General features: G+C 41.9%; 2 protein-coding genes across 2 annotated transcripts; both read left to right on the forward strand.

Moving 5' to 3' along the window:
• Nucleotides 1-5,548: 5,548 nt before the first annotated feature.
• Nucleotides 5,549-7,014, forward strand: tceanc (transcription elongation factor A N-terminal and central domain containing). Its single transcript, XM_087792091.1, has 2 exons — nt 5,549-5,613; nt 5,675-7,014. The coding sequence occupies exon 2, from the start codon at nt 5,680-5,682 to the stop codon at nt 6,556-6,558; it is 879 nt and encodes a 292-aa protein (XP_087648217.1). The 5' UTR covers nt 5,549-5,613; nt 5,675-5,679; the 3' UTR covers nt 6,559-7,014.
• Nucleotides 7,015-11,072: 4,058 nt separating this feature from the next.
• On the forward strand, nt 11,073-13,668 carry LOC148080398 (ras-related protein Rab-9A-like). Its single transcript, XM_087792092.1, has 2 exons — nt 11,073-11,206; nt 12,557-13,668. The coding sequence occupies exon 2, from the start codon at nt 12,577-12,579 to the stop codon at nt 13,189-13,191; it is 615 nt and encodes a 204-aa protein (XP_087648218.1). The 5' UTR covers nt 11,073-11,206; nt 12,557-12,576; the 3' UTR covers nt 13,192-13,668.
• Nucleotides 13,669-13,951: the final 283 nt, after the last annotated feature.

Genomic DNA, 13,951 nt, shown 5'->3' on the forward strand with positions numbered 1-13,951 from the left:
CTGAAATGAACGATCCTCAACTCCAGATAAATGCAGGAACGAACGAAAAGTGTTCCTCTGCACACAGAAGCGATGACAACATATCCATATCCGATCCATATCCCACCATCCCACCATCCCAGAAAATTCTCTGGGCCAGATCTGCGTTAAGCAGCAGCTTCCTGCTCGTTGTTGTTTCCTCAGGATTGTGCAGGACTGTGCAGCACCACAGTTTGGTCACTTCCTGTTCTCAATGTTGACACTTTGAAGTATGCACTGGACTTCCTGCCAGACCAGCAACAAAGGACCTCAGACTGAAGTCACCCGTATGCAGCTGAGGAGGGCTGATGTGGTGAAGCGCTCAGGTCAGACGTCAGCTCTGTAGGAGTGACCACCAGAGTGGTCAGGAGTGATCACTTGATAATAGTGAGCGGAGGTCATTTGAAAGCAATACATTGACAGAGTCAGTAAGTCATTATCAGTCGGCAGGTTAAGAGGCAGGTTAGAATAAACATAAGAAAGTATGCTAGTAGAAGGATCATTATCTGTAATAAGTGCTCGTATAAAGAGTAAATGTGGGTAAGAACATTGTGTGTTATCGTCAGGAAGAAGGGGAGGAATGTTGTGGAATAATCAGGGAGTGAGGGGAGTGGTGGTCCACACACACATGAATATATTGACTGCAGGACGTGGAATTTCACCACAGTCCTGAACGGAAGATGATGACAGTCATTACACAACAGTCAGTTGAGGGTTGTGTGAAAAAGTTTATAACTGTGACATCTCTTATCTGGGTGAGATATGGAGCTGCTCAGACAACACAAAGACTCTTTGTGTCAGTGAGTTATTACACGGTGGGCGTGCCCACCCACTGCTCTTATCTCACACTCCCTGCTGATAGCAGCTTGTCCTCAAGGTGCACACACAAGAGCTCAGGTTTGAACCCCTCATATTTTCCAGTAGAGAACCTCAACAGTTCCCGGCACTAGTCTGCTGTATTCCCTCCATCTCCCCCTCCCCTTCAACCCTTTCTTCTTTGTTCTAGATGCTCCTGTAGCAACTCTTGTCATGGTCCTCAGTGTCATCTTCAACAACACTGGTCAAAACCATCTAAATCTGGTTTCAATGGCACCAAATACAAACATCTTCCCACTGTCTAATTTCAATTAAATGTCTGAAAGAAGGTTTAAATGAAGAATTGAATATAATGACTTTTATAGAGTGATAGAAAAGAAGACACACATTTTCTTTAGTCTTTTATCATTTTCTTTACATTTCATTTTTTAAATAATTTTATTCAGAAATTCAAAAGAAGGAAAAACAATGCATATTTCATATATTTTACAATTTAAAATGACAACTCCATAAAATAAATGGTTTTTGACATTTCATTTAAAAATATGATATAAAAGCACTAAAAACATTTTTTTAAACAATACCAATAAAAAGCACAAGTCGAAAGAGAATAGGAAAAATAGGGTCTTTACAAAATGATTTTAAGTTATTAGTGGAGTTGCACTATAAATTGAACTGTTAGATAGCCATGAGAAACACTTGCATGACTGTTTTTACATGCACTTTACCCACTCTCTGAATCTTTCTGTGTTAAATGCCGTAAATAAGTCAATCCTCTTTGCTAACATCCCAAATTCTAGCGACCAGTTTTAGCTCCTCTTGTGAATACACAGAACGATGTTTTATTAAAATAAGAATATTCTCTCAGATTTAGTTTTCTTCTTTTTCAAACTCACTTTCATAAAATTGTTCCGTCCACTCCTGCAGGGACTCTGGGGGGTTACTTGTGACTTACTGGGCAGCAGCTGAAGTGGAGCACAGTTGTGGTCCACTGTCATCACATGACTGCAGGCCTGCTGGACTGAAGATATTTATATCAGGGCACACCTCAGCTGGAGGGGTTTCCCATTATGCCTGCCATTTGTTCAAGAACGCAAAGCCCATAGTATGCGTCATTGTTAGAGGGGGGTCCTGATGGGATTCAAATCTTTATCGCTATAACATGTGGAGGCATTCTGACATTTCTACGACGTATTCAGAAGTCTCTGTGGTTACTAGCCACTTCCTTTGTGAGGTGCGACAACTTCCTGATCATTCTCTGTCTCCTGATAGTCTGCCCGGGGTCCTAGGGGGCTCTAGCCGTCACCAGACATCATTGTCAAGGTCAGGGTGGGGGGCACGCATGTGTTTCAGGGGTGGGGGGCTCATGAGCGTTGAACATCGAATTATTCTTTGTACTGCCACACACACATTCACAGAGCACACACACACACATGTCAGCATGGATGTTTGCACATGAAGAAACTGACTACTTTGACCTGAAGACCCTCTTTCCTTTGTGTTTGTCAGGGGTGTGTGTGCACATGTGTGTGTGTGTGTGTATGTACACATGCCTCAGTCTTTTTTTTCAAATAAGAACAGGGGGTGGAGACAACAACAAAAGCAGGATGTGATACTGCAAGACTTCACTTCCTTGTTGATGAAACTGCACATGGAAAATAGCGCCCCCTCTAGGGATGTAAGAGCAGAGGCTGGTCAGATGTATCAGCTTAAGATAAAGACAAAGAAGACAATACGCAGTAAAACTATTTGATGCAACTATTAACGGTGTATATACATTCTCTTCAAGGAAAGCAGAACCACGCACATCTACACACACATGCACACACGCACACACCCACACACACTCTCCACTGCTGTGAAAATGGTCAATGAGCTCTGCAGCTGAGGTTGATGGTCGGACTTGTTGTAAAGTGATTCCCTCTCATCATTCAGAGGACACACGTCTTTGTGACTTCCACTTGTGTCTGACCAGCATGGAAAGAGTCTTGAGGTCACAGAGTTGCTTCTTATTTCCATATCCATGCAGTGTCTCTACATCTAAAGCGTCCGGGAAAGTGGCAGGAAGCTGGACCCCAGGACAGGAATCTGAGACTGATCCTGTTCGTCTGGCTATTATTGAAGGAAAGGTTGCAGACATTCAGACGTTACAATGTTCAGAACCAGACACACAGGCGCACGGCAATGCAACACAACACAGAGAAAACACAACAAATCAGACACACGATTGATAAAACAGCACATCACACAGCAGAGACACATTGATGTCGCAGCAAAGACACAAACAAACACACATGAAGCGGGTCAGAACACACAAGCAAGGAGGAGAATGGTGGAGTCGAAGACCTGCAGCCGCTCTTATGTAAAGAGTCAGAGTATGTTGTTCCTTTCTGTGCTGCTGCAGATGTTGGATCCAGCTGCACGACAGTGATGTCATACCTACGATTATGTAAGCGTGTGTGATCATCAACCTGTGTATTCGTCTATAGATACACTCCCTCTCAGCTAACACACTTCAGAAGTCACGAGACAAGAACCGCACAAAGAAGAGCACAAAGTGTTAACTTGTAACACCTGACGTCACACGAGACATCATCTCACAAAAGGCACACAGAACATTTATTTTCTCTACAACATGCAGGTTTGTGAGAAATAAGAATAAAATAACAACATTGGATTTAGATTTATTTGACATGAGGGGGAGGGGCAAACACATAATAAAAATAAAGAAAACTGACTTCAACTAATATAAATAAATAAACTCTAATAAAAGTATTATTTTAGTTGTCAGAACCATGATAACATAATCAGTCTTAGTTCCACTTTAACCTCATGTGGGCAACATATAAACAGTCCCTTGATGCACTTTGCCCACTTTTGTCTTGAATCGTTACTTGTTAAGATAAGCCATGTTATGAGGACATATCACGGCTCTGCACTCAGACACAAAAGTTACACATGTTTTGCTGATAAGGCAGCCGCGATGAGGATCAGGAGGAGTTGGAAAAGGTGTAAAGTTGTTGGTGGTTGAAAGTAAAGCTAACAGACGAGAGAAGGATGTAATGCAACATTTTTCATCACACTCCAGATTTGGCCAATTCTAGATGAAGATATTGGTATTTACATTTTTACACACTTGTGGTATCATTCTTCACTTTTTAATTTATCGATTTTAACTCACTTGAACTTCCATCAAACAATGTCAGGATAGTAAGCATTTAAAGATTAGCAACCCAATGATATCATCTCAAACACAGTAGTTAAAAATAGTTATCTATAGTTCCCGTATGTTTTACAACAAGAGGCAGGGTAGTTTGTTGGTAATATTACTAACCAAAATGTCATACCATGAATCCCATTCATTACATGGATGTATAATTGCATCAAATGAATGAGCTGAAACTGTCATGAAAACATAATTTGTAAAAGAGGAAAAGACCAAATGCTAAATGATTAAAACACAACACCAAACAATTAAAGTTGATCACTGTTTACTTTTTTTTATGTTTACAGAGGAATGTGGCCCAGGGCTGCACTTTTACGCTGCTGTGAACTGTGTCCCTCACAAACATCTATTATCACAAACTTTCCTGGCCTCAGACATTTGGACCTGTCTCATCATGTTGCCCCTGAAGTAAGAATGTATTAGTCATACATGTCTCTGCATGTTCAACTCACTTCATATAGATGAAAATCCCTGGTCCACAGCCCCCCACCCTGAAGCTTCAGTATTGATATGCCAAATATTTATATAATATGTAATCCTGGCTGGGGTTAATCCAGCAACCATGTAGCAGTTCACTGGCTAACATCAGTTTTGTCATGCTAAATAAAATAATCTGAGAAGCCAAAATCCTCCCCCAAAGAGCTAATCCCACTTTGGAAAAGCACAAAATCACTGCAGATGTAAATTATAGTGTTTTAGTTTTGGAAAAAATGTTCCACACTTTATTTCATCTAACTGTCTGGGAGAGTCACCTACCGCAGCCGAGCTAGTATGCTCAATATGTGCAAACATCTGGAAATATGAGTGAAACATTACATCGCTTGTTTAATAATGATTATCATGTTTCCAGGTGATATGCCGACTGAGGTACAAAAGTAACAATACACAAAAGAAATACTGACCTGTGTTATTGCAGGTACTGCCCTGAAAAGGTAGTTAAAATATGGGTGTGGCACGATAGCACGGTGACAAGCTCGATAAAAGTCTAACATATGTGTACACTAGAAATAATGTGTAATGCCTTGTGTAATGGCAATTATATATTCAATATATTGCATATATTATTATATTACCACTATACAATATAAACATGTGTTTGCTTGCTGGGTTACAACAAGATCACCATCAATTCATGCTTCCAAACAAGTCTAACGATAAAACTTTATCTTGTTTTAAAGATTGCGTTGATGTGACAGTAAAAATGTGTCATGGGAGTGAAAATGTTTTTTTTTAGATTCTTATCTACACAGTTGTTTACGCGCCAAATCTAAAAACGCACTTCATCGACAAATTGTTCAATAGTCAGAATATCTTTCATATTTAATAAGGTGTCCAAACGCCAACAGTTTAAGGCTAATAAACCAAACATAATTCTTTGGATGAATGTTACACGTCAGAGAGCCGTTACACTTGCGGTCTAAACTTTTCCTGCACATTAAATAGACGGTAGCACCATCTAGTGGTCAGTTTATATTACGACACAAAAAATATACGAACAACATGGCGGCTTCCGTCGGTGCGCCTTGTTTTGCTGTTGTCTGAAACGTTCTCAGGTGATTTCTGCGTACAAAGAAAGACATTTTATTCTGTTAATAATATTTATCTTCTCTTCAGTGATCATGAAAGCGTCTGAGCTGATCCTCTGTGCTCGTCAAATAGAGAAGCTGTCTGCTGACCAAGAGCACGGGGACATGAAGGTCCTCCTGAGGAACCTGGAGAAGTCCAGCATCACCTCAGAGCTACTGGAGGAGACGGACACGGTGCAGGTTCTGTTCAGAGTTCTGAGGAGCAGCTGTAGCGTTGATGTGAGGCGGATGGTCAAGAGTTTGTTGTGCAAGTGGAAGAGAGAACTGAGACAACATGAAGGAAGAAGAAGGTCTGCTGAGACTGTCTCAGCTCAACAAGAGAACTCTGGTCCTGAAGAACAACCTTCAGCCTCCTCATCTGAGAAAGAAGAGTGTTTGTCACCCATCAGGTCCAAATGTGTGCAGCTCCTTCTGGCCGCCCTGCAACCGGACCCTCTGGACCAGAACCAGGCAGCTGACCTGGCTGCAGAAATTGAGCTTCACATCCAAAACCTGCACCAAAGCAGTGAACTCAAGTACAAATCTTGTGTGAGAAGCAAAGTGGCCAACCTGAGGAACCCTAAGAACCACCTCCGCCACGGCCTGCTGACCTCCTGCATCTCTCCTGAAGCCTTTGCCCGGATGACTGCAGAGGACATGGCCGCTCCGGAGCTCCGGCAGCTCCGAGAGGAGTTCTGCTCTCAGGGTCTGAACGAGAGGCAGCTTCCTCAAGGTCCAGAAGGTATTAAGACCCAGAAGATCAGGTGCAAACGATGCAGCGGCACAGACTGCAGGGTTACCCAAGTGTCCCGGGGGGCACTGTTCCTGCCATCGTGGGTGCGGCCCGGAGGCCCTGATGACGACTCCATGACCTATGTGACCTGTTCTGGGTGTGGCCAGCAATGGTACCACAGCAGCTGGGTCTGTCTCTGACCTCCCCCCACTGGAGACAATCAGACTTAATAGGTGTAATAGATGTTGAGGAGCCGACCACATGTTTACAGTAAAAACTGTTGGACCTTTGGTAAGGACTGGAAATCCAACTTCAAATGTACGTTAAAATGTAATTTCTAAGCTTTGGTTTTGGACTGTAGATTCACAGCTGGGGATGGAATTGTCCAAAACAATCTGAGTGACGACCAGTCTGATGCTTCTGATATTGTGAATTTGGGGTTCAGATTCTGTACTTGACAACTCACATTGAGGGTCAAGCAGACAACGTTCATTTTTGTTTTCATTTTTTGTTTTGAGTTATAACAGTCAGAAAATGAATAAGTCAACAATGAAATTGTTGAATTGTATTTTTTTTAATTTTTATATATATATATGTGTTCTAGGTACTTTTTTGATATTTAATGTTATTAAATCTACATACTACCTTTGGCTTTATCTGATCCCAAAATATTGTTTTTTTCTTTCCTGTTTTTTTTTTTAAAAGAGAAAGGAAAAACAATCCACCCATGCCAGTGATTGTTTCCGGCGCCACTAGATGTCAGGCTTTAATCAACAAACCAATAATAATTATTATTATAATGTTATTATTGAAGGCTTATGTTCCTTTGAATCGTCATAATCCTCTTCAACTTCTTAGCCAGACCAGTTTACGAGGCATCACTTGTATTCTTAAATTAGTGGCACTCTTATTACCAAGTTATTATATTTTTAAGAATACAATTTCTACTTGTATTTAATGAAATTGTCAGCTCTCTTTACTCGAAAATCTCCAATCATTTAATCTCTTGGCTAGCCACGGCAGATAGGGAAGAATTGTAAACCGGTAACATGTCTATGGAAAAACCCAACTATCTGTTTGGTCTGACTGTAGATCAATAAAACACTAAATGAAGTGTTTTTGTGCTGACATGACAACGTTTCAGCAGAGGTGGAGCTCCTGGTGCTTTAGGTTACTTCCAGGGAACTTTCAGTCTTGCATCTATTAGTATGTTTTACTCATGTAGGGATTGTGGGGAAACTTATTTGTTGTTGTGTATAAGACAAATTCCCAATAAATTCTTCACACTGATTTTGTGTCGTGCAACAACAATAATGCTTCTTTGGAGCAAAGCCATGTGACCTCTGTCAGCATGTGAGTCAGTAATCTGCCGAGATCCTACTGTGGTGGAATACCCATCATCCATTGCTGCCCTAACTTAGTCGACGTGGCAAACTGACTGAACTCTGTGACACTTGTGTAGAAATGTTTATAGCTTTAGAAGGAAAAGCTGCTGTGAAAGAGGTACCTACGGAGAAGTTTTATAACAGACAAAAGTGAAAGTGTTTTCTTTACGAGAGTAGAAGTTGAATCATGGCAGCTAATGTCATCAGCCAAGTACTTGTGTAGCTGCTGCTGTTATCGAAAGTGTATCCTTCAAATAACCTTTATTGTGTTATGTTACAAAGCTCTGGAACTAATATTTATCTTTCTTAAGTCATACTCGCCACCAGCGGTTTGCTCGGATGTGTCAGACATCCAGAAGGCACCAGTGTGAGTACATTGTCAAACATTTACTCTTAACGTGTTACTGGGTAATTCGACAAAACCTTCATATTATGAATAACACACATGCTATTCTGTTCCATAGAGCAAGTGAATCCATCTTTACCACCCTTTAACAGAAAGATGCCGTCAATTTGAAACATAATTTAATGCAAAACATTTGATGTTTTATACTAATACGTGTTCTCAATTTGACAAAATATAGTATTTATGTAAATGTATTTAGTTGGATATTTACAGAGTTTAGGTTCTAATTTGAAAACATATACAAATAGAGAAAGCTGAGTTATGTTTTAACACTTACAGTGGGGCAAAAAAGTATTTAGTCAGCCACCGATTGTGCAAGTTCTCCCACTTAAAATAATGACAGAGGTCTGTAATTTTCATCATAGGTACACTTCAACTGTGAGAGACAGAATAAAAATCCAGGAATCCACATTGTAGGATTTTTAAAGAATTTATTTGTAAATTATGGTGGAAAATAAGTATTTGGTCACTTCAAACAAGGAAGATCTCTGGCTCTCACAGACCTGTAACTTCTTTAAGAAGCTCTTCTGTCCTCCACTCCTTACCTGTATTAATGGCACCTGTCTGAAGTCGTTATCTGTATAAAGGACACCTGTCCACAGCCTCAAACAGTCAGACTCCAAACTCCACTATGGCCAAGACCAAAGAGCTGTCGAAGGACACCAGGAAAATAATTGTAGACCTGCACCAGACTGGGAAGAGTGAATCTACAATAGGCAAGCAACTTTGTGTGAAAAAATCAACTTTGGGAGCAATTATCAGAAAATGGAAGACCTACAAGACCACTGATAATCTCCCTCGATTTGGGGCTCCACGCAAGATCTCATCCCGTGGGGTCAAAATGATCATGAGAACGGTGAGCAAAAATCCCAGAACCACACGGGGGGACCTGGTGAATGACCTGCAGAGAGCTGGGACCAAAGTAACAAAGGTTACCATCAGTAACACACTACAACGACAGGGAATCAAATCCTGCAGTGCCAGACGTGTCCCCCTGCTTAAGCCATTCCATGTCCAGGCCCGTCTGAAGTTTGCCAGAGGGCACATGGATGATACAGCAGAGGATTGGGAGAATGTCATGTGGTCAGATGAAATCAAAGTAGAACGTTTTGGTATAAACTCAACTCGTCGTGTTTGGAGGATGAAGAATACTGAGTTGCATCCCAAGAACACCATACCTACTGTGAAGCATGGGGTTGGAAACATCATGCTTTGGGGCTGTTTTTCTGCTAAGGGGACAGGACGACTGATCCGTGTTAAGGAAAGAATGAATGGGGCCATGTATCGTGAGATTTTGAGCCAAAACCTCCTTCCATCAGTGAGAGCTTTGAAGATGAAACGTGGCTGGGTCTTCCAGCATGACAATGATCCCAAACACACCGCCCGGGCAACGAAGGAGTGGCTCCGTAAGAAGCATTTGAAAGTCCTGGAGTGGCCTAGCCAGTCTCCAGACCTCAACCCCATAGAAAATCTGTGGAGGGAGTTGAAAGTCCGTGTTGCTCGGTGACAGCCCCAAAACATCACTGCTCTCGAGAAGATCTGCATGGAGGAATGGGCCAAAATACCAGCTACTGTGTGTGCAAACCTGGTAAAGACCTATAGAAATCGTTTGACCTCTGTTATTGCCAACAAAGGTTATATTACAAAGTATTGAGTTGAATTTTTGTTATTGACCAAATACTTATTTTCCACCATAATTTACAAATAAATTCTTTAAAAATCCTACAATGTGAATTCCTGGATACATTCTGTCTCTCACATTTGAAGTGTACCTATGATGAAAATTACAGACCTCTGTCATTATTTTAAATGGGAGAAATTGTACAATTGGTGGCTGACTAAATACTTTTTTGCCCCACTGTATATTTATTTTTATTTCTCAATCTATTGTGTGTTACAAGGTTGCAAGAGTACATTTAAGACTCTAACTACCAAGAAGAGAAACTTTTTGTGTGAACTTTCCAGCCTGAGACCTTGGCTCCTGCATGTATCTTCATGAAATAGTGTCTTTGTAATAACCAGAACATAGAAGAGCTACAGCGTTATATGAACAACATGAATGATGAGTTTTAAACTAGAAGTTTTACTTTTTACAGTTTTGTGTCAATGAAAAGCGTTTAATTATGAAATAAATGAAAACAATTCGAAATAGATGGTATTGATTCTACATGGTACATGATGGAGAAATTGTCCCTGGTAATAATCAACTACTTGTAAGTAGGTAAGTAAGTAATTTGTATTTATATAGCGCTTTTCCAGACCAGGCTCACAAAGCGCTTAAACAATCAAAACAATATTCACTAAAATATATACTTTAAAGGTCAAGATAAATCTGAGAACAACACAGGAGTTCCAGAAGATCAAGGAAAAGCCTGCACAAATAAAAATGTCTTCAGGTGTTTCTTGAAGGAGTCAGTAGACATGTTTGTGACAGTGACAAACTGGGTGACTCAACTCAGTTGTGCTACTTTTAAATATACTCTTACTAATCTTAACATTTCCTCAGAGCTTTACATATTGACCAATTCTGTAGGAGGACCCACCAACATTGACAGTACATCTGTTAATTAAATTAAATGTCATCCATGTTAACTTGTTTTGTTTGAACACCTTTTGAAACCCCCCAATCTTAGCAGAGCGCCTCGGTGAAAAGGAATGTTCGACATTATCTGTATTTGTTGTGTTTCTCGTCCCACACACTCCTCCTCAGACTGATAGTTACCATCTTATCTTCACACAGTGTGTGTGTTCACACACTTCTTGCTATACATTCTAAATGCGTTTAAGTGTCATCTATCCCCGGGATTTAGGTGCTTTTATGTCGTTTGAAAAGCACCTAGACTTGGGGTTCTGCTCCACAGGACGACCCTGGTGACGGCACGAGTGAGGCACGAGGGAGGGGGCGTGGCTCCGGCCGGTCATATGAGCGTCACCGGCGGGTGCTGGGGCTCGGGAGGTGCTCGGGAATTCCGGAGCTTCACGTCGCCCCCGGATATCATGCGCGTGAGTGTGAATGAAGAGTGGACCAGGATCGGGAGGAGATCTGCTCATGCTCAGGTAACATACACAAGGTTTTTATTTACTCGTTCTACTCAGTCGACTGGAATTTGAAATCATAGTTAAACGTGCTCTTAAGTGTCAAATGTCAATCATTGTTTCATCCTAAGTGTTTCACTTGCAAATGTAGAAGCAACGATTCAGATTTTAAAAAAGTAGCTGAGAATAGCAGCGAGTCAGCTGACTTAACTTTTGCCGACGTAGCAGTTTTTGTCCTTAAAAATGTCCACTGAGTTTGTAGGTTTTCTCGTGAAGCCAGGCGTGATGTTGTGGTCTCGGCTGGTACGAGCCGTCTGACATGTTGTTATCGCGTGACCTCACGTGCCAGCATCATAGAAGTAGCGAAATAAAATCCAAAAGTGGAGCAAAAGCAAAGGTTAACAGACGAGACGCATCCATTCGTCCAGCTCCCTCTAGAACCGTTCAAACTTCAAGACTGTCGCAGGAGGCAGATCCAGGGGTGAGTTCAGAGGTTACCCTGCAATAACTCACACTTTTCAATCTGAAACTGGTGATTTTTTACGACATGTTAGGATTTCAATTCCACATTAAACATGTGATCCCAAGTGATATTGAACTGTCTGCAAACATATTTTCAGTCTACCTTTGAACTTGGTTTGGCCCTTTTTGAGTTAGTTCAGCTAAATCTTAATGTAATCTCTCTAACATTTTTGCCTTTAATGTAATTATACTTCAAGTCTTTCTAACGGTTGCAGTCCGTTCTTCACTCTTTTATCAAATAATATTTCTATATTTCCTTCATATATAAAGGAAAATCTGCAAATACATATCTGTGTTGATTTGCCAACAGTTGAACAGGAGTCAACCCACCCAGCATATTCCTGTGGACAAATGTTTATTTTATGAAGCGATCAAACACATCTGAAGCTCCTCACGCTAACAATGAAAATATTCAAGATATACTTTGAGATGACAGCGATCAGCCGAAGAGCAAACTCTGGTTAAAGAAAAACAAGGGAAGCAAAGTGCAAATGAGTAAAGTTTAACTGGCGGAGACTTGGCGACGTGTCTGAGAGTTCAGCACACAGCAGCGCAAACAAAGTCTAACCATTATGCCTTCGTTCGTGGCAGAAAAGTCTTCCACTCTGAGCTTTTATGAATGAACTCTCCAGGGTTAATCTTGCAAGTCATGCAGTTTCCTTCTGTTGTGGACAACTCACTGGTCCTGTGATCATGTGCATGTGATGGACTGCTCGGGTGGTTTCACCAGTGGCGGTCATGAGAGATCTGGATTAGCTGCTACTATGAAAGTCTTCTCGTTCTGGCCCGCTGTCTATCAAAACAATTTTATACTTCCTTCTTTTAATCTTTCATTTCCTCTTTCCTCAGTTATAGTCAAGTGAACTAAAATGTCAGCCATGGCAGCCAAGTCGACCCTCCTGAAGGTCATCCTTCTGGGCGACGGTGGCGTGGGAAAGTCCTCCCTCATGAACCGATATGTCACCAACAAGTTCGACTCGCACCTCTTCCACACCATCGGCGTGGAGTTCCTCAACCGGGAGCTGGAGGTGGACGGTCGGAGCGTCACTCTGCAGATCTGGGACACGGCGGGTCAGGAACGCTTCCGCAGCCTTCGCACGCCGTTCTACCGCGGCTCCGACTGCTGCCTGCTCACCTTCAGCGTGGATGACAGCCAGAGCTTCCTGAACCTGGCCAACTGGAAGAAGGAGTTCGCCTACTATGCCGACGTCAAGGAGCCCGACGACTTCCCCTTCGTGGTGCTGGGAAACAAACTGGACGTGTCGGAGCGGCAGGTGTCTTGTGAAGATGCTCAACAGTGGTGTCAGGAGAATGGCGGCCTTCCTTACTTCGAGACCAGTGCCAAAGACGCTACCAACGTAGCCTCGGCTTTTGAGGAGGCGGTGCGTCGGATTCTGTTGACCGACGACAGAGCCGATCACCTCATCCACACCAACACAGTGGAGCTGCAGAAGAAGAGTCCGTCGGACTCCGGCTGCTGTTGAGCTGCCTACACTCAATGATCTGAAGGCTGCAGGTGTGGACCCGAGTGCTAAAACTGTCGAGCCACCATGGCCACACCAAATCCAATACGGGTTCTGAATATTAGATCACAAAGCCCAAATCATTGAGCCACGATCTTGGTTTCTTTCAGAATCCATCTCAGGGTAGAACTCTGGAGACACTTGTTGCTCTCTTGATGTACATCTGGGATAGATAAGAAACTAACATTTAAGTGGAAGAATCCAGGGAGAAGTGAAGACTTCGGGTTCAGAAACATGAGCTCCAGAAGAGTCTGCTGTTCATCTAATGATAACTGAACGTCTGCTGACGGAAGGAGAAGTGACTCTTCTGTTAACAACACCTGTTTACTGTTTTTAAATATAACATTTCCCTTGAAAACCACCAGAGCATGACGAGAACGAGGAACATGTCAAGTATGACCCTTTACTCGTTTGAATAAATTTACTTTTTACTCCTCACGCTTGTCTATCAATGTGCTGCTTCCAGATCAGTCAGCTGACTGTCCACTAGATGGTGTACGTGCTCAAGGCCGTTGGTCTACTGAGCTTCCCCACAACAGGACAGAACTATTTAATGTGTCCACTAGAGGTCGGTAGAGAAAGTGTCGCATACTTTACCATGTACGGAAAAGAAAAAAGGATTTTTTAATTTTAGAACTGTTATGAATAGAACACTGCCAGGACATATATTTTGATCCAGTCTGGTGGTGTTGCAGAGGATGATGCACTAGATTCACCACAT

The sequence above is a fragment of the Callionymus lyra genome, chromosome 5, assembly GCF_982586985.1.
Source record: "Callionymus lyra chromosome 5, fCalLyr1.hap1.1, whole genome shotgun sequence".
NCBI lineage: Eukaryota > Metazoa > Chordata > Actinopteri > Syngnathiformes > Callionymidae > Callionymus > Callionymus lyra.